The sequence below is a fragment of the Microcaecilia unicolor genome, chromosome 4 (genome assembly GCF_901765095.1).
Source record: "Microcaecilia unicolor chromosome 4, aMicUni1.1, whole genome shotgun sequence".
NCBI lineage: Eukaryota > Metazoa > Chordata > Amphibia > Gymnophiona > Siphonopidae > Microcaecilia > Microcaecilia unicolor.
This window is the reverse complement of record NC_044034.1, coordinates 259,015,281-259,036,577: the sequence shown is the minus strand read 5'-3', so window position 1 is coordinate 259,036,577 and position 21,297 is coordinate 259,015,281. Positions and strand designations below refer to the sequence as shown.

General features: G+C 42.6%; 1 protein-coding gene across 2 annotated transcripts in view; it reads right to left on the bottom strand.

Annotated features, from left to right (window-relative positions):
- The window catches only part of MRPS9 (mitochondrial ribosomal protein S9), a 118,314-nt gene that overhangs the window by 58,835 nt on the left and 38,182 nt on the right, over window positions 1-21,297 (bottom strand). For both annotated transcript variants that reach the window (XM_030201453.1, XM_030201454.1), the window contains 2 exons: window positions 8,588-8,650; window positions 8,468-8,498 (listed from right to left, as the gene is read on the bottom strand). In XM_030201453.1, coding sequence (XP_030057313.1) covers window positions 8,468-8,498; window positions 8,588-8,650 — 94 coding nt within the window. The remainder of the gene's footprint in view (window positions 1-8,467; window positions 8,499-8,587; window positions 8,651-21,297) is intronic.

Genomic DNA, 21,297 nt, shown 5'->3' with positions numbered 1-21,297 from the left:
ACAGACCTCTTCAGCAGGTGGAGATCAGGCACCTTCGTCAGCAAAGTTGCAATTTAAAGCTGGTGGGGAGGGGGAAGAGCTGAGATGCAATATGTGGCCCCCTCAGTCCACTCCTGCCCCTCCCCACCTAGTTTGAAGAAGTAGAATTGTGGTGATGAACCAGCGCTTGAAGTTCACCAACTCTGAAAGCCAATGGGATGGCTATAAAGAACAGTTTTACAAGCGAGGTGCATAAGTTCAAAAGGAGCTCTGCTAGGACTACACTAACATCGCACTGATGGTGTGGAGGGTGGGTTGGGAATGTGTGTGTGGGAGTGTCTTATGTTGAGAAGTCTCATCAACAATGAAACCAGGAGATACTGGGACAGAGTTTCATTTGAAAGGGCTTGATAAGTTGAAATGGCCAAAAGATGTAAATGATTTGAAGGGATTTGGAATTTTGAGTTTGAAAGATAAAAACAAATAGGACAAGATTGTCCCTATGGTGCAAGTAATAGGCATTTGATTGTTCCGTTGGACAGGACAGGCCCTTCTGCAACCCATCATGCAGAAATAACTCAATCGCTGAGGAACAGACGCCCGCAATGAAGACCAAGCGTGGGCCGCAACCAGCCTCAAAAAATCCTCAACACCCGAGAATATGCGGTTGCAGTGGACCTTGGACCACATACAAGATCGCACCAGAACAGTAACCATAGCATCCAAAGAACTCTGTTCCTCAGAGTTGGCCTCTCAAAAAATCAGGCCGTAAGACCAAAGCGAGAAGGATCATTCACTCACGAGCGGACCCAGAAGGAAAAGCCTGGAGTCAAGCGGATCCAGAACGAAGGTGCCACCAGGAGCCACACCATATCCGCATACCAAGGGCGCCGTGGTTAATCTGGAGCTACCAGAATGACTCAACCATGGTGGCAAGTGATCCAAAATAAACTCGGCTGCAGAGAGACCACGGAGGAAACACTATCGAAGAACATCCTCCGGCTAAGGAAGCAATTGAACAACCAGCCCTGCCGAATCACCCTCTCTCCAATGACAGAAGAAAGAAGGCATCTGGGCGTCCAGCCGGGTCGCCATCAGATCTACCTACTGAAATCTCTACCTGAGGCCAAGTTGGAGAAGCACTGGTGCGGAATAACCATTCTGCTGACACCAGAAGATGGCAGAAAAGAGAACTCACTGTAGGAAAAGCCTGCAAAGTGGGCTGCGTAGAAACGGAACATGGGGTCCTCTGCCCACTCCATGGGGGTGACATACCCTGATGGCCACAGTCTGCCTCCGAGTCCTACTCTGTCGAAGCAGCCACCGCCTCCTCTTCTCTGACGGAACAAGCACCTCCAAGCCCGCAACGTGTCTTGAAGTGCTAGAAGACGAACAGCACCAAAAGCAGGTCCAGGCGGGGGAGACGGCACAAGCACCACCTGGCCTGCAATGTGTCCTGAATGTCTAGAAGACGAACTGCACCAAAAGTAGATCCAGGCAGGAGCTCGGCTACACCGTCCCCTGTGCCATCCACCACCCCGGAGATGGAAGGAGGAGGCAAAGGGCTCTCCAGTTCGAGAGACTCGCATCCGTGACCACCACCATCCACTGCAGAGGCACCAAAGCATCCCTTCCACAGGAATTGTGAAGACACCAGTTCATGCACAGGTGTACCGAGAACAGCCACGGGAAGACACTGCTGACACTCCTGGAACAGACGAGACCACCAGTTGAGAAGCAAGAGCTGTAGATGTTGTCTGTGAGCACCACCCACAGCACTACCTCCAAAGTGTCTGCCAAAGAGCCCAAGACATACATGCATAGCCAGGCTCAAGGACTCAGCGCCCTGAGCAGACTGTGCACCCAAGTCTGAACCTAGATCCTCCAGTCCTTGGTCAAGAAAAAAATCGTACCAGAGCTGTCTGGAATGGGATGAGGTGGCTCATCTGAAGGGTGACCACCCAGCTCAAGGATTCCAAGAAGACCCAGCAAGATAAACTCTCAATCTCGTCTAGAGCGAGGTGCACTCTGATGCTGTCCTTGAGGAGAATGCTGCAAAACTCCCAAACCTAGGAAAAGGTGAATGGAGTCATAGCCATGCCAACAGACAAAGCCTGGAACTGAACATGAGGGCTCAGAATGGCCAAACAGAGAAACTACAGAAGAGGGGGCCAAAGTGGAAAGAGAAGAAACGCTTCCTAAGGGAGAAGTGCAGGCTAAATTGAAGTAGCTCTGAATATAGCTAGCTGTCCAATATAAATATAAAGAAAAAGTGCAAAAAAAGCCTTAGAGACACTGCAACAAACAGTTAGCTAGAGGTGCCACAGATACAGTGGAAGCTGGAGCTGTAAAGCAATAGTTTGATCACTGTCAGAGAGCAAAACTAGAAGAGCAGAGCTGCTGTGGGAAACCACCACAGCTAACCTTTGGCAATGTAGCATAGTGTAAACTGTCCCAGCTATGGAAAAAACTGCTTGTCAAGCCAATCAATATGAGAGAGGGAAGTAAAATATGCCCCGTAGAAAAGGAACAGAGGGCCACAGCTTATAATATGGTGCACAAACTAGCCTTAAACCTGTGACCTTCAGGCTGAAAGCCAACCATCTTCCAGAAAAATAAAACTATTTTGCTGAAACTACTGCACCTGGACATAAAGCCCCCATGGCAGAACTGAGGTTCCATGGTTACCAGAGCACTAGCCCCAGAAAATAACAATATAATATTTCCCACAGAAACGTGGAGCCAAAGGCACTAAGCCTAGAAACACCCAACTGTAAAAGGAGCAAAAGATGCAAAAAAAAAAAAAAAGAAAAGAAAAAGAAAATCTACTGCACCTGGTATTCCCAGTCTCCCATCCAAGTAGAAAACAGCCAGGCCCAACCCTGCTGAGCTTCCAAGATCAGAGATCAGGCACACTCAGGGTGATGTGCTCATAAGCAAAGCCTGTACTGCCAGTATAAAAAAAAAAAAAAAAAAGAGTTTCACAAAGGAAGGATGGAAACTTCCAAGCTGTTCAAGCAACTCCCTCAGCGAAAGACTGAGGAGACGGAAAAGTCTGTAAATAAAAACACTAAATGGGCCCTTTCAGTAGCCCAACATACAAGGAGTCCTGCTCCGATGCTGTTCACTGTTTCCCACACCAGGAACAACCTTAGCCAATGCAGGAACTATAAGAAAATCTAAACTCACCACAGACAGTGATGCCTATTGCTATCAATGTACCCACTTAGGCAAACATGGCTTTCCAGCTCAGGTGATTCTTGCTGCCTTTGTGCAGAGCGGAACTGCCCTGAAAAGACTCCCTCCAAATAGAGGAAGACAGGGGAGAAATGAACCCTACTGCTGAGCTGGAGAGAAAACATCCCCTCTTTGAGGCAGGGTCCATCAGAAGAGACTGAGACAGGGAACAATCCAGAAAACTCCAAGGGCTGAACTAAAAAGGAACTGTCAGTTCTCCTACCAGACTTCTGCAACATATAGGCATACAGAGCAGCAGAATGAGCTGGGGGGGGGGGGGGTAATGTTAGAAGCCCCCTGCCCCAGAGAAGCCCCCAGAGTGGCTGATAGGTATCCCGAAAAAAAAAGGTGCATCGCAGGACCATCAGATTCCTTGTGGAAAATTAAACATCTACAGCCCATCTGCCCAACGTGGGAATAAAAACTCCCTCAATTAAAAAAAAAGGGCTACTGAGGCCAAGATCTCTTAAGAAGAAAGGTTCAAATTAAGGGTCCCAGAGCAGAGGAAATCCTGCTCAGAAGATATAGAAACAGCTTAAAAGTAGTTCCGTTCTTCCCTTGGATCCCCTTGCATAGTGGAGGCAGTTTGAGAAGAATTTGTGCCACTGCCCCAGCCACATGCAAACAGTTTCTGACTCAACAGTGATTTTGGTAAAGGAAACCAAAGGCTGGAGAAAAAAAAAAGGGGAATCCCCTGTACTAGCAGTCTGTAATGGAACACAAGGTCCTTTAGGAGAAGCCGCCCCTTCCCCCCCCCCCCCCCCCCAACATCAAGGCCGCAGGGCGGGAAAGGAGCAGGGCTGATATCAGGAGAAAAGAGGGCCATGCCAGCAAAAAGGCGTGTGTTCCCGCCATTTTAGCATGGCAAAAGACTGCTCGGGGAAGGGGAACTTCAGCACTTTCCTCCCCAGCGTTCAAACACGCCACCACACAAAGTCCCGCTGCAGAACATCTGCTACCGCAGCGGGAACAACTTTCAAACGCCAGCGTCACCCACGTTAAAGCACGGTATCCCCTCGCTGAAAATAGAAAGGCAGGGACTCACCGAACAGAAGGTGTCTCCAGAGAAGCAGAGTTCCACTGACGCAGCAGCCTGCTGCCTAACCGGCACACAGACTGAAAGCATAGCACTAAGAAAGGGAAACCCTGTATTGCCAGGTCCTGTCAGAAATCTTGTTTCCTGGGTTTTTTTTTTTTTTTTAACACCGAATGAAGGCAAACAAGCTTTTTTTTTTTTTTTTTTACTAGTGAGGAAGGCTAGAGCTCTAAAGACCGGGAGGGTAAGGGGGGAAAGGGTGAAGCAGGGATCCAGAAGACTGAGTATGATCCCAAAGTCGGCACCATCAGCCAGACACCCCTAAACTCAACTGGCCCACAGGACCCAGGAGTATCTAGACAAAACCAGGAGCTGCTGAAGCGCCGTCCACTACCTGCTGGAGATAGAGATGTACTGAGGTGAAGGAGGAGCTGGCCATCTGGTATCACTGCCTTCAGCTTTGTAATCTCTATCTCCACTTGCTGGTAGATGGACACGACCCACCAGTTCTTGGATTGATCTGGTGTATATGCTAAGGAAGATATGGATTTTTGCAGACGTATGCCTCAGTACCTGCATGATTTTGTGGAGGCCTGTAGTTGGGAGCAGAAGAACCATGGAATTTGTTTTCTACCCTTGGGAAGATATAGCCTAGTCTCCTGTATGTTCTACAGACCACAGATGTATTTATTTATTAGGATTTATTTACCACCTTTTTGAAGGAATTCATTCAAGGCAGTGTACAATAAGAATAAATCAAACATGAGCAATAGACAATTACAGCAGTAAAAACATTCAAATAACAATACAAAGTATGGCATGGTATACTACTTAGAATGTCAACACAATACTGAATAGAATATTTTAATTGACAGTATACAGTATAGGCAAAGATGAAACATATAGATAGGTAAGAGTAAGAGGAGTTACAAACTAAGATGACTAATTTAAAGAAATTTGCACATAGGGTCAAAGAGACGGTTAAATATTAGCTCAGCTAGGGTAGGAGTGGATAAACATGCCCTGCTGCAGTATGTACAGCCCTTGTCCCTCCTTGTGTGTGTGAGAGTGAGTGAGACTAACAAGTTAGTTACATCTTCCATTAAAGGCCTGGTTGAACAGCCAAGCTTTCACCTGCTTCCTGAAATACAGATAGTCTTGTGTTGAGCGGAGCCTTTCAGGCAGTGCATTCCAGAGTGTGGTATCTACTCTGGAGAAGGCTCACTTGCGGGTATCACATCGTGTAATGTCTTTTGGAGAGGGTGTGGTTAGTGATAGTCCTTCAGAGGACCTTAGTGCCCTTGGAGGTGTGTAGAGGATCATCCTGTTCTTCAGGTATTCAGGGCCACTTCCTTTAAGGGCCTTGAAGATCAGATAAAGAGTTTTAAATTTAGCCCTATATTGTTCTGGTAGCCAGTGAAGTTTTTGCAAAAATGGTGTGACGTGGTCACTTCACTTGCAATCTTCTATTAGTCTTGCTGCAGCATTCAGAATCAACTGGAGCTGGTGCAGGCCCTTTGTAGTCAGACCATTGTAGAGTACATTACAGTAATCCAGTCGATGTTATTATGGCATGCACAACTGGGATAAGATTAGGCAGCGTAGCTGTTGCAAATAGTAGAAGCAGCTCTTGAAGGTTGCTTGGATTTGGGGAATCAGAGTAAATGTTGAATCTAACTGTATACCAAGTCCTGATTTGTGATTTGAGGGAGAGTTCGTACTTTCCAAAAGAGATTTTGATGTCAGGTTTTAGTCACTTGTGTAGGGGACCAGAGAAGCTCAGTTTTACCTGGGTTCAGGCAAAGTTTGTTGTGTTTAGCCCATTCTTGAATTGATGTTAGACAGCTAATCAGTTTATTCAGGGCTGTAGGTAAGTCAGGTTCAATAGGCATGAGTAGCTGCACATCATTCGCATAGATGTAGAACTGAGTATCAATTGACCGAATCAAATCAGCTAGTGGCTTGAAGAAGATATTGAACAGAATAAGTGACAGTATCGATCCTTGTGGTATCCCACAGGTCAGTGCACTTGGTGGAGATGAGTTGCTGCCAAACACTATGGATTGTTGCCTGTCTGATAGACCAAGCAAGTACTGTTCCATTGAGACCTATTTCTGTCAGTCGTGCTAACATGATATCATGATCCACAGTGTCAAAAGCTGCTGAGAAATCTAGCAGTACTAACACCAAGGCAAATCCACTGTCTCGATTTCTGTGAAGATCATCTAGTAGGGATACGAGGACTGTTTCTTTTCATAACCGGATCTGAATCCAGGTTGATATGGATCTAGCCAGTTTCTCTCTTCTAGCCAATCACTGAGTTGAATTGAGATGAATTGGCATGGCACCAGAATTGACTTGAGAACATTAACGAGGAATCCAAGACACTGCAATATGAATATGGTGGCCTGTAGGATACTGCAGACAACACCAATTATTTGTCTAGATAGGGAAAGATGAAGTGTCCCTTTTGCATAGATAGACGGCTGCAACAGCTAAGCATTTGGTGAACACTCATGGAGCACAGACCAAGGGAGGACTCTGTACTGGTAATACTGATTCAGAAACTGGAACCTCAGGAGTTTCCAGTAGTGTAGATGAATGGGTATTTGTGTGTAAGCATCTTTGAAATCCAAAGAGGTGAGCCAATCAATGTTGAGCAGCGGGGCCATTTTGAACTTCTCAGAATCAGCCAGCTATTTCTGTTCTCAAGGCTTCTGGAACGGCTAATAAGGTTGTGCATGTGCAGTTGTGTGCTGTTGGCTGAGGTGCGTGTAAGGCTGAAATTTCCTTTGGGAGTAGTAGGCCTGAGCAAAGGATTATTTTTTTGTAACTGGACTGTAGAATCCTTTTGAAAAGTTCTCGCTGGTTGTTAGTGGGAGTGAAGAGCTTCTAGACTGTGGAGGAATGATCCTTGATGAGAAAAAAAGTATCTTACTTTACTGCCAAAGAGATTATTACTGGTGCAGAGGACATCTGCGAGACAGTCATGGAGATCTTCTTAGAGACTGAAGACTTGAAATCACGCAATTCTACATGCTCCTCAGGTGATGGCCAAGACGCAGGAGGCTGTATCAAAAGCACTATATGTGGCATTAATAAGTTGAAAACTGCTCTCTTTGTAGGTCCAAAGTTAACAGGGATAACTGATCCTGCCTTTGGCCTTCCACCCCCACACCTTTATTAATTTTCAGGTCCCTAGCTTGACTCCCCCCCCAAGATTTTGATAAAACTCTACAGTAATCCTACAATTCTGTTAAAAAATAATTGGACATCATATTTTTAAATATTAAATTTTTTTTCAGGTAAAAGTATGCGTTGATGGTTGCTTGAGACTTATTGTTTTGCCTGCAGCTTTTTGTTGTTCCCTAGAAGATGCAATTATAGGTAACTGCCTAGTCTTGCCTAATGGCTAGACTGGCCCTGAGTTTCAGTGGCAAGTTCATGGGAGAAGCCCATGGACAATTAACCTGGAAAAGCTAGAGGAGGATAGAATGGAGGTATGTGCTTTTCCAAGCAGGTCATGTTCAAGAGCAAACTGGCAAACTAGTAACGAAACGTTTGTGAAATGGATTTCAACTAAACTGCCTATTAAGGAGGAGCACGGCCGAGGGCTGAATCTGGAATAAGGGTACAGTCGGATATGGACTGTAGCTTTGAAATGGATCCAGGTCAAACCCACAGATGCTGGAAGCTGATAAAGTATTCACATTTGAAAGATTCTGGTTTCCCTCGGTAGTCTATAGCGTGGATTGTTGAGGGAGTTTCCTAGCAATGCAACCTTGGGAGGTGGCTGTTAATAACAAAAAACCCTCCGTTAATGAGAGGAAAAACTGCACATTAAAGACTTCATGTGCTTACCATTAATGTTTGGACACTAGGGAGAATAAATATTATACATAAAAAGAAAAGAAGAACTGGTATTAAGAAGGACGCTGAAATCCTGCAGCACTAACCTAGTTGGGTTAAGTACAAGCTGCAGGTCTCTCTCACTGTGACTCATGTGAGGGTTCAATGTGTCATCAAGAAAAAACCGAATGGGAATGATGTTCATGGAAGGACAGGTAGAAGAAACCACTGCTCTTTAAGAACATTGGCACCTGCCTCAGGTTCAACGAAGAGCATCTGGATGACCTGCAGGACTTCTGTAATAATGTTTTCTGGACAGATGAATACGAAATTATCTTGAACAGACAGAGTTGTGTGTAGACTTACCTTTTTGCTTTGGAAAAACGTCCAGCGGGTGCTGTAAAGACAACCCAAGATACATTAGCATATAAAAAAATTATAAGATCTTTAAAAAGAGTGGAAGAATGCATGTATTAGTGTTATTACCTTCATAAGAGGTCTTGCTTTTGTATTAAATAAGCCAGAGGGGAAGATGTATTTGATTGCATTCTGCAAGAAATAAAAATATTTAAAACGTGTACACTTAAACAGAAGAAACCATATCAATGCAATCACTACAATTACACTGAAAGACCTTATGATGCAAGTGGAGCCTTAAAGCTACTGCACAGGAACTAGTACTTTTATTGCATAATTGAATAGTACGTCTGCTATGTTAGCCCATGTCTGTTTTACCATTCCCACCTTAGTAACTCCCTTATGTGTCTGTCCTGATTAGACTGTAAGCTCTGTCGAGCAGGGACTGTCTCTTCATGTTCAAGTGTATAATGCTGCGTACGTCTAGTAGCGCTATAGAAATGATAAGTAGTAGTAGTAGAGTAGTAATATGGATTTCCTTAGAATTACCTATAACCATTTACAAAGAAATACAGAGACAGAATCGTATACTCACACACAAAAGGTATTTGTGTTACTTTCTCCCCAATTAACATATGTTACTTTTTGAGCCAAATTCTATTATACCAAAATGGACACAAAAGCTCATCTTTACGTACAGTGAATTCAGAGATACTTCACAACATTTCAATCCTCACTTACACAATACAGTGAAGCAGCATCAGACAATACTTTGTTTTACTGGAACAGTAAGCAACCTAACAAAGAATAGTGTAGTTATATACAACCTTTGCCCCTCTGCAAAGAAGGTTGCTGTTAACATACCAACCTATGCAGCACTGCCCTTGAATCTCTGATCTCACCAAGGATGGACTTGAGTGGCACATGAGGGAATAGCCCAAGGAAAACACAGGCTGCGACTGAGGTGCCATAACATTCTGGTTGTACTAAGCATCAAAACCCTTTGATGCAATATCAACAAATTGATGCTGGTGGCTGGCCAAGCCCCCTAACCAGAATATTAGGAACAGCTAGGAGCAGTTTGCCTAGATTTCTAACATGACTGGCTGCCTGTTGAAAGAAGCATTTCATGCTTGTTTTTCCACACGTTCAGGATGCTTTCTCTGTGCTACTGCCTAACAGCAGTAAAAGGTCTATAATTAGTGCTTGCTGTGCATGGACTGCCGGAATTCAAAGCTACAAAGGTCTGGCTTACACTGTTGATACATCATCATCTGATTTTCTCTGCTGCTGAGACAGAAGGCACTGTGTAAAGCTGGGCAGTTGTCACAAACAGCATTTTAAGCTCTAGCTGGTGTGCACCAACGTTTTACGAAAACATTCTACAATTCTGATTTTTTTGGGGGGGTGGGGTGGGGGCTATAGGATATGTAATAAGTGGTGGTACTAGCAACAGAGTAAAATACTGGGATTGTCATTAATATCTATTAAAGAGAAGAGAAAATATTAAATTATCCCTTTCCCTTTAAAAGCTAAGAGGATGGGGAAATGACCTTTTGGGGTTAAAAATGTCATTTAATATTTTGCTTTCTGAGTGCTAGTACTGGGCCATAGTAGGTTTGCCTATGTATATGCTGCTGGGATTGCATACATTGAGCCTACAAATAGGTGGGAAAATGTGGGATACAAATGTAACAAATAAATAAATACGGTAGTAACAAGGCAGACAAATGGCAGATAAAGTCCAAATAAAACCATTCAGTTTGCCCCACTGAGATTATTCTGCTTTCTGCCTGAACTATGACTGAGTACTTGCATGACAAGATTCACAAGATCAATCTTGAGTTCTCCACCAGGTCACCTCCCCATCTCCCCACTCCATTCCCACAACCTTCCTTCAAATTAAGACATCGCTTTCTCCTTTTCTAAACTGCACATCTCTCCTGCTCCAAACTCACTACCTCTTCTGATCAGCTCTATCTTCCCTACAGTCATCCCTTCTATCATATCCTCAGTATCACTTTCCCCTGCAACTGTGCCCAATGCTTTCAAACATGTTGTGGTTTCACCACTCCTCAAACGTTAATTGGGCCTTTCCAATTATCATCCCATCTCTCTTCTCCATTTCACATCCAAGCTACTTGAATGTGCTGTTCACCACTGCTGTCTTGACTTTCTTTCATTTCATGTTATTCTTGATCCACAACTTCTGGCTTTCACCCTTTACATTCTATATATATATATATATATATATATATTTATTTTATTTATTTATTGCATTTGTATCCCACATTATCCCACCTCTTTGCAGGCTCAATGTGGCTTACAATTCGTCGTGAAAATTGGAAATAGAAAAGAATATACATTTGGTTTATGGAGGGTTAGGGTTACATGGTGGTGAAGTACATGGTTGTATTACAGCAAAAGACGTTATAAGACATTCCTATATATATTAAAGATTGTAAAGTTACATGTGTTGATCTTTGTGATAAATCTTGTCGAAGAGATAAGTTTTCAGTAGTTTGCGGAAATTGGCCATTTCATGGACCGTTTTCAATTTGCTTGGTAGTGCGTTCCATAGTTGTGCACTCATATAGGAAAAGGTAGATGCATGCAACAATTTGTATTTCAGACCTTTACAATTGGGATGAAGATTGAGGAATGTGCGAAAAGATTTTATTGCGTTCCTGGGTGGTAGTTCTATTAGGTCTGACATGTATGCTGGGGCATCTCCATGGATGATCCTGTGGACCAGGGTAAAAAGTTTGAACGTGATGCGTTCTTTAAGTGGGAGCCAGTGTAGTTTTTCTCGTAGGGGTGTCGCGCATTCGTATTTTGATTTGCCGAATATTAGTATGGCTGCTGTGTTCTGGGCTGTTTGGAGTTTTTTAAAGTATTTGCTCTTTGCAACCAGCGTATAGTGAATTACAATAGTCCAGATGGCTGAGTACTAGTGATTGTACCAGATTGCGGAAGACGGACCTTGGAAAAATGGTTTAATCCTTTTTAGTTTCCACATTGAGTGAAACATCTTTTTGGTCATGTTTGTCGCATGATTCTCAATTGTTAGGTGTCGATCAATGGTGACTCCAAGAATTTTTAGGGTGTCCGAAACTGGTAGGTTTAGTTTAGGTGTGTTGATGGTGGTGAATTTATTCTTATTGTATTGCGAAGTGAGTACAAGGCATTGGGTTTTTTCTGCGTTTAGTTTCAGCTGAAATGCATCTGCCCAGGAATTCATGATGTGTAGGCTTTGATTGATTTCGTTGGAGATTTCCCTTAGATCTTGTTTGAATGGGATGAAGATCGTTACATCGTCAGCATATATATGTGGGTTTAAGTTCTGATTCGATAGTAGTCTGGCCAAGGGTGTCATCATTAGGTTGAATATGGTCGGTGAGAGAGGGGATTCCCTGTGGAACACCGCATTCAGGTGTCCATGTAGCTGATGTGGCCGAATTTGATGTCACTTGATAAGAGCGTGTAGTTAGGAACCCCTTAAACCAGTTGAGAACGTTGCCTCCGATGCCGAAGTATTCAAGGATGTGTAATAAAATTCCATGGTCAACCATATCAAATGCGCTTGACGTGTCGAATTGTAACAGTAGTATGTTATTCCCGTTTGCAATCAGTTGTTTGAGTTTTGCCATGAGTGTGACTAATACGGTTTCAGTGCTGTGGTTGGCGCGGAATCCTGACTGGGAATCGTGTAATACTGAGAACTTGTTTAGATATTCTGTAAGTTGTCTGGTCACCATACCTTCTGTTATTTTGGTAATTAAGGGAATGGATGCTACAGGTCTATAGTTTGTTAGTTCGCTGGCATTTTTCTTTGCATCCTTGGGTATGGGGGTGAGTAAAATATTACCTTTCTCCATTGGGAAGAGTCCGTTTTGTAGCATAAAGTTTACGTGGTTTGTTAGGTCCAATATAAATTGTTGAGGGGCTGACTTCATGAGGTTGTTTGGGCAGATGTCTAATTGCCAAAGTTTCTAGTTACCTGTTCCTGGCCAGATCCAAGGGCTTTTACTCAATCCTCAGTCTTGACTTTGCTGCTGCTTTCATGTACCCCTTGATACGCTGCCTCATTTGGATTAAAGGGCTCTATTCTGTCTTAGTTTTCTTTTTTTTTTTCTCTGCCATCACACTTTAGTGTATGCCCTACTGGATCCTCTTCCACTTCTATCCCGCTTATCAGTTGGTGTACCTCAGGGCTCTGTCTTGGTACCTCTTCTCCCTATATACTTGTCTCCTTGGTGCTCTGATCTCTTCCTGTGGTTTTCAGTACCATCTTTACACTAATGACTCCCAGACCGTCCTCTCTACGCTAGAAATTTTCACCAGGAATTCAAGCCTAAGTCTCCGCCTTCTTAGCCGACATTGCTGCCTGGATGTCCCACCACCATCTGAAACTGAATATGGCAAAGACAGATCTTCTTATCTTCCCTCTAAACCCACCTCTTTCTCTTCCCCCTTTCTCTGTTTTGGTCCCTCTCATCAGTTATAACCTTGGCGGTCATCTTTGACTCTTTTCTTTGCACATATATAACAGACTGCTAAAATCGTCAAGTCTGTCTTTAAAGACACCCAAAGAAGTCTAACCAGACACCAAGGATGGCAGGAAAGCAATATGTATTAATGGACTCAACATGGCCCATTTTTTTTGTCGAAACAGTCAGAACAAGGGTGACAAAGGAAAGGGCAGCAGACGATGTCCAAAATAACACCTTTTATTGCAATATCCAAAGACTCGACACGAGTCGTGTTTCAGCCCGAAGGCCTTCCCCTCAGGAGTCTACAAACACATACGTATACAGAATAAAATCAATGCAAATGAAAAATACAATACATAAAAATGTATTTAGAAGATTGTTTGACACAGTATGAATGCGTAAAATGAACCAATATATAAAAAACATGTATTCTGGTATACAAAACATAAAACAAATGTAAAATTATGATATTGAATAGTAATAAGTGTATATGCATATATAAAAACAGTAGAGACAATAAAAAGGATCTGGTCTAAAAAAAAATACCTTTAGTTGGATGTATGTTGATATAAAGCTACGTCTAAAATGATACTGATGACATTCGATATCTGAAAAAGGGAGGGGGAGGAGAAGATATTGGTGAATGAATAAGAGTATTATACCTTTCTACTGGATAAATATTGACTTCATAAAAATATGTACTGGATAAATACTGACTTCATAATCTAAATATATTTTTATGTATTGTATTTTTCATTTGTATTGATTTTATTCTGTATATGTATGTGTCTGTAGACTCCCGAGGAAGGCCTTCGGGCTGAAACACGACTCGTGTCGAGTCTTTGGATATTGCAATAAAAGGTCTTATTTTAGACCTTGTCTGCCGCCCTTTCCTTTGTCACCCTTGTTCTGTTTTGTTTGTGTATTTACAAGGGTTACCATTCTTCTGTTTTTCTGCGGTGTCCCATTTATTTTGTCAAAATGCCTGCATCAGGAGTGTATTAAAAATATGTAAACATACTTAAACATTCAAAGAAGGGCATTTTTGATATGACTAAGTCTGATTTAGAAAACAGCGATTTTCGAACCAGAAAGACATCTATCTTTTTGTTTCAAAAACTGCCATTTTCTAGACATTTTTGTGCTCATTGCATCTATCTTTTGGTACCATTTTCAAAACAAAACACAAAAATAAGCCATTGGGATGTCTGGGGGCCAGGATTCTTAGTAGGTTGACCACATACATCCCACCAGAGCATTAGGACGGACTAGGGGGCACTGAAGTAGACATTACATAAGAGGTCCAAGGTTTATATTGTATGGTAAAGTCCACCAGGAATAGCATAAAATGTATTGTACTCAACTATACACCACTGCAATAACCCTTAAAGCCTACATCACCTATATGTAGGTATAGTAGGTATTTAGTGGTTTTTAGAGGGCTCACACTTTCCAACACGAGTGTGCCAGTGGAATATGTGCCTGGGTCCCCCCTTCTCTACAGTCCACTGCACTGGCCACTAGGCTGCACCAGAGACCTGCTTGCTGCTCTAAAGAGGAATGCTCATTATATCTTCTGCTGTCATAAAGCCTGGTATGTACTGTCACTTTCACCTCTTGAGATGGGAGGGGTCAGTGACCACTGGGGGATTAAAGGGGGGGGGGGTCATGCATTCATCTCTCCAATGGTCATCTGTTCAGTTTGAACATCATCACAGAAAAACGTCCAAATCATAAGCCCACCCTAGTCCTGTCCAAAACATAACTCCAACACACCCCTTTGCGATTTAGATAAACTGCAGAGAACATCCTAAATATAAATTTCAAAAATTATGATTTGGACGTTTTTATGAGAAAAACATCCATCTGCCACTTTATGCCATCTTTTGAGCGTTTTTTTTTAAATGAGCCCCAAAGCATAATAATACATAAAATAATAATAAAAATAATAAAATGATACAAGATTAGCAAACATAAGGTAATGAGACATGAACAAACTGAACAGACATGATCCTTATACAAATACAATCATAGCCCCGTATAAGAGGCTTGGGGAGGCTAAGTCTCCATAGCCCAACCGACCATGACCTTTTCCCCCTGCTGCCTCTATTTTTCCTAGAGTTGTGGGCGGCACCGGCATTGAAAGCAGCAGCAGCCTCATCTTAGCTGCAGCCTTCCCTTGTATTGGCTCCGCACTTTTCTGATGTATTTCCTATTTCCACGAGGGCGGAGCCATGTGAGGGAAGGCTGCAGCCAAGATGAGCCTGCTGCTGCTTTCAATACTGGCACCGCCCGCGACTCCAGGAAAAATAGAATATTTAAAGGTAGGGCAGGGGGCCGAGGCAGGAAGGAAACGAGGGCTATCGGGGAGCTGAGGGCAGACGGGAGAGATGATGGACGATCTGGACATGTGATTCTGGGACCAGCAGTTTGGGGGGGGTGGGGCTGGAGTTGGGAAGAGCCTTGAGAGAGTGCAAGGAGGGACCAACAAGACAAAGGCTGAGGTTGGAGGTCTCTGAGGGCTGGGATTGGGGGTCTCTGAGATCAGCATGTCAGGGTTGGATTTAGGGAGTCTTAGACATAAATCAGGAACTAGAAAGACAGGTGCTGTGGGTCTCTGAAACATTACCATATGGCTCTAGAAAAAAACAAAAAGAGGACAGGCTGAAACCCGGATTGGCTCAATCTGTTCGCCTTTCTGTTAAGCCATATGAAAGATAGATCAGAAACAAACAGAACAGGGGCTGAAATTGGGTTTTAACGATCCTAGGGCAGATTCAAACTGTTTGCACTGTACATAAAGTTTTGCCTTATTTATGGTAAATGACGCTTGTTTCTGGAAGAGAGAGGAATGGGAGGGGAATTTGATGTCATTGGTTTTGAATTGTAATGTCAGGTGAGAAACTCTTACAACATCAGAGTGCTTCTTTCCACTAGTGACTCAGAAAATCGCCTGTTCCACTACGAACTCTGCTTGCATTCTCTCCAGCTCCTGGGAAACTTTTCCTGCAGACATGTAATTGTACCGTGCAGAACTAGGTCACCTCAACAGTTTATAGCCAAGCTTGCTTGAACAATAAGCAGAAAATCATTTGCAATCTCTGGCTGTGGTTTAAAGACTGTTAATTTTTAAACCTACTGGAGGGGAGGGTAGGGGAGGGTTGCTGGACATGGTGGATGGAGGGGAGGGGAGAGAAGGGTTGCTGGACATGGGAAAGGGGAGTTGCTGGACATGGGTGGATGGAGGGGAGGGGAGGGTTGCTGGACATGGTGAATGGAGGGGAGAGGAGAGTTGCTGGACATGGGTGGATGGAGGGGAGAGGAGAGTTGCTGGACATGGGTGGATGGAGGGGAGGGGAGAGGAGAGGAGGGTTGCTGGACATGGTGGATAGAGGAGAGGGGAGAGTTGCTGGACATGGTGGATAGAGGAGAGGGGAGAGTTGCTGGACATGGGTGGATGGAGGGGAGAGGAGGGTTGCTGGACATGGTGGTGAGGGAAGAGTGAGGAAGGAGATGAGATGAGGGAAAAGGAAGCGAGAAAAACTGCACATGGAGGAAGAAAATAGGCAGAAGCTGGATCCACTGGACAGTCAAGTCTGTGGAGGACCCAGCTTTTACTTACGGATGTAGGGCAAGAAATGAAGAAGAAAGGCGGAAAGTAAAGAAATAAATGGAAAGGAAGCCCTAGAAACGGAGTTAAGAGGACAGATAGCAGCAGAATCGGATACTGGGCCAGCATGATCAGAAAAACAAAGTCACCAGACAACAAAGGTAGAAAAGATCATGTTATTTTCATTATAGTGTTTGGAATATGTCCACTTTGAGAACTAGGTGCTCAACATTAAAAGTTTATATTTATTTACTTATTTATGGCATTTTATCCCACATTAAACATGAATTAGGTGTTTTGTGGCTCTACACGTATCATATTATGATCCCTTGTTTCATATTGTTGACAGTCTGCATTTTCCGTATGCCCATTGTAATATTTATGGTACAGTAAGGTTCTGAGTGTGTTTTTGCACAAAGTTGTGCATAGTGTTTTGCAGTTGAGCGATTGTGGTTAGTATATGCTTTGAGCAACCACTTTATTCTTTGACATATGATACATAGCTAATACCTAAATGTAATAAAATGTATTAATTGTGACTTATTTTTATTTTTTCTGTGTGTTATCTGACAATTATGGATTTAAGCTCCACCCCTGGCCCCACCCCTAACCCCGCCCCCTTTAGCCTCCCCAAACAGTTGGGCTACCGACCGCCTATGGATACAATGTTATATTAATAACATAATTCAAAGAGCCCAAAGAACAGGCAGAGGCAAAAATGCAGTGAGAAAAGAGAACCAATACCATCAGCAAGTCACACTTCCTGAACTACTGAAAATATAAAACCATTCCAAATGTGAAAGAAAAACTTTGTGTGAGAAAAAAAAATCACCAAGGATCAGACACTTATAGTCTTCAGGATCAATAAAACACCTATTAATTTTATTTGATATTTAGCCTGTCCTCCCTGAAACACCCAGAATGGGTTACAAAAACATATGTAATGAAATAAAATGAATACAACAATCATAAAGTCATTAAAATAAATCAAATGAATAGATATATGTCACATGGTATTAAACGATTCTCAAACAGAAAAGTTAATAGCTCTCCTAAACTCCAAGAAATCAATTTACCCTCAAGAGAAAGGTGTTATATGCCAAAAAAGAATGGGAATAGGCTGAAATTCACTCAATAAATTAAAGGCAATTGTAAAATTGAATAAATCAAAACATATTAAAAATGTTAAAAGTGAAAATTTTTAAAAAGTTATAACTACAGAAGATTATTATTTTTTTAAAATCTCAACTTGCTGACGTACCCACTTGCTATTCTACAATAGCAATACAAGCTCTACAATATAGAAACCTTATGCTTTATAGCAAAATATATCATCCTCTGGAGATCATTTTCAAAAGAGAAAAACATCCAAAAAGTGGCATAAATCTACATTTGGACGTTTTTCTCACAAAAACATCCAAATAGGTATTTTTAGACTTTTTTCTATGAAGTCTGTCAGAAGTGCGGTCAAATCACAAAATGGCATGTCAGGGGTGCATTACGGGTGGGATCCGGGCGTTCCTAACATGGACATTTTTCAGCCATAATGGAACAAAACAAAACCGTCCAAGACTAAAACTAAGGCATTTTGAGTGGCATTTTTAGCTAGACCTGTTTTTATAACAAATAAGGCACAAAAAGGTGTCCTAAATGACTAGACGACCACTGGAGGGAATCAGGGAAGACCTCCCCTTAATCTCACAGTGGTCACTATCCCCCTCCCACCTCCCAAAAATGTAATTAAAAACATTACTTGCCAGCCTCAGATGTTATACTCAGGTCCATTAAAGCAGCATGCAGGTCCCTTGAGTAGTGTTGTGGTGGGTGCAGTGCACTGCAGACAGGTGGACCCAGGCCCATACCTCCCCCTACATGTTATACTTGTGGAGGAAACTCACCAAAACTCACCAGAAACCCACTGTACCCACATATAGGGTGCTCCCTTCAACCATAAGGGCTATGGTAGTGGGTTTTTTTTTTTTTTGGGGGGGGGGGGGGGGCTCAGCAGACAAGAAGTGAGAAATGGCGAGATGTGTACCTGGAAGCATTTCATGAAGTCCACTGCAGTGCCCCCTAGGGTGTCCTATTGCTTTCCTGGGATGTCTGGGGGACCAGTGTACTAAAAATGCTGGCTCTTCCTACATCCCAATGGCTTGATTTTGTGCATTTTGCACTTGGACTTTTTTTTTTTTTCTGAAAATGGACCAAAAAACAAAACGTCCAAATCACAAAACCTTGTTCAAAACGATATCTTTGAAAAAAAAAGACAGACACTTTTCTTCTTTGAAAATAACTTTCTTTCCAATTCCCAGATTTTGGATTTTTTTTGCAAAACGTCCAAAGTCGGACTTAGATATCATATCGAAAATGTCCCTCTGTGTCTTCAAAATAAATATGACGTAATTATATGTAGCATTTATTCTCTCACTTCTATATCTAGTAGAGTATTTTGATATTTTAATACCACTTCATGGATTTGATATTCTTGCCAATATGCTGCAAGATCATACACACAAATTACCCTAATTGAAAACACAACTCAACTTTACAACATACACCTCTAGTGCCACAGTTGGCAACTTAACATTTGTTTTCTAATAATTATTTTAATGCTTCTTTTGCAATGTAAAGTTTGTCCGACATGTAGTAAAGGGCTTTTACAAAACTGTGCAGCTGTATACACACGTAAAAAGCAACTGTACAGAAAAAGTGCGCTTTCTTTTACATTATCCATGTGCAGGGCTTCCCATGGGCATAGTCTAGACAGAGCGGAAGCAGAATTGTAATCTGTGCATTAATTTTTTTTTTTTTTTATAACAGATCACTTAGGTATGATGCTTAAGTAGGAACATACTTTGGGACTATTTCATAAAGATGACATAGGTGCCTTTGTGTATATAAAACAGCCTCACAAAACCTGCAACACCTGTGCGCAAAATACACCTGAATACATTTACACCTGCTCTGAAATAGGTGTAATGTATACATGTGAAGTATGCATGTACATATGCCCATGAACATGTCTATGTGCAGATCGTGTAACACATGCCTTCTCATCACTACATGTACCATAAGGCAATTTTATAAAAGCCCTTCCGTGGGTGAAAAAATTACACCCATAAGTACATGCACACAGTTATGCCTTTTTTGGAGACAGTGTAAATTTATGCATGGACATTGGCACGCTATTGGGACTGATTCTGGCAGCCTATTTTATAAAGGTACTTAGGGGTGGGCGGGTCTATGTTGTCTTTATAAAACAGATGCCTTTTATAATGTCTCACATAGGCAACCGATATAGAATTGCCTCCTTGTTGGGGGGGGGGGGGGGGGGTAGTAGCAGCCAATACGTAGCTTCGGATGTCCCTCTGTCTGACCAGTCTTTTTCTTGTACTAAATTTACTTTGGCTATTTCTCTAATGGTATAAAGAAAAGGCAAAATGTGCAACTATCCTGCGAAGTCATCTGTCCATGTGGCTGCTGGACAAATGGACTAATTTGTTACCAGCGGTGATGGGTAAGTCCACTAGAAAGCAGAGTCAGCTCCCCCGTTTACAGTGGGCATCACTTCTGAGTCTGAAGGAGTGGGAAGTTCCAGCAAACCCACAAATTCAGGCTGGTGCTCAAGAGAGGCTGTTGCATACCGATGAGGTGTTTGGAAGCCCCATATAAGGGCCAACCTGGCCCAGGGAAGTAATGCTGCAAATTGTCAGTGTGGAAGGGGTGGCCATTTCTACTGGACCGGCTTGTATGGAAGAGGCTGTATGTGGACCTCTTACCCAGAGAATGGAGGTGAAGGAGACATATGGGATGCTTGGACAATTGATTTTTGAAAGGGATATAGACTGTGACACTGTCTGCATAAATTAAAGTGCAGAACCCCACTGCCTCCAATCTTTCACCTAATGGAGACATCATAACATTGAACAAGATTGGAGACAGTGGTGAGCCCTGTGGCACCCCACTGTCAGGAGACCAGAATGGTGACAGAGATCCTGACAAATTCACCTGATATGATCTAGATTTTAGGAAGTCATGGAACAACTGGTGAACCTTCCCACACAGTACGAACTGGTCAAACAAGCCTAAAAGCAACTCATGATCAATGAGGTCAAAGGCACTTGACATATCGAATTGCAACAATAAAAACTTAAAGCCTAGACCGATTGCTTTCCTAAATCAGATACTAAGGTGGACAAGACTGTCTCGGTAATATAAAAAGGTCTAAAGCCTGACTGGGATTTATGCAAGAGGGAGAAAGAGGAAAGGTAATTCATAAGCTAAGTACTGACTATTCCTTCCATTACCTTAGTCAACAATGAGATAGAAGCAACAGGCCTGTACCAATTGGTACTTTAGCAACCTACTATGTTACTAGATGACATGACAGTATTCATAGTGATAATAAGTATTAGTGATATATTTACGAACACCTTTAATTGTTTATTTGTGACATTTATATCCCACATTATCCCAAACAAGTTTGAGTTTAGTGCTTTATCAGTGATTATTGGGGACTACTGCATGATTTGGTTCTGACTCACACAGCTGTATGAGTAGTTAGGGTTTTAAGTTGTAACACGCTGCATTGTAGCCCCTCTTATCTTAAAAAAGGGGGGGGGGGTGGAATCTGGGGGGTATATGGCTTGGACAACTTGTGTGCACATCCCAGTACAGAATCAACCTCAGTTGACCCTACACAAGTTGCAAATCATCATGGATTTCTGACAATGCAG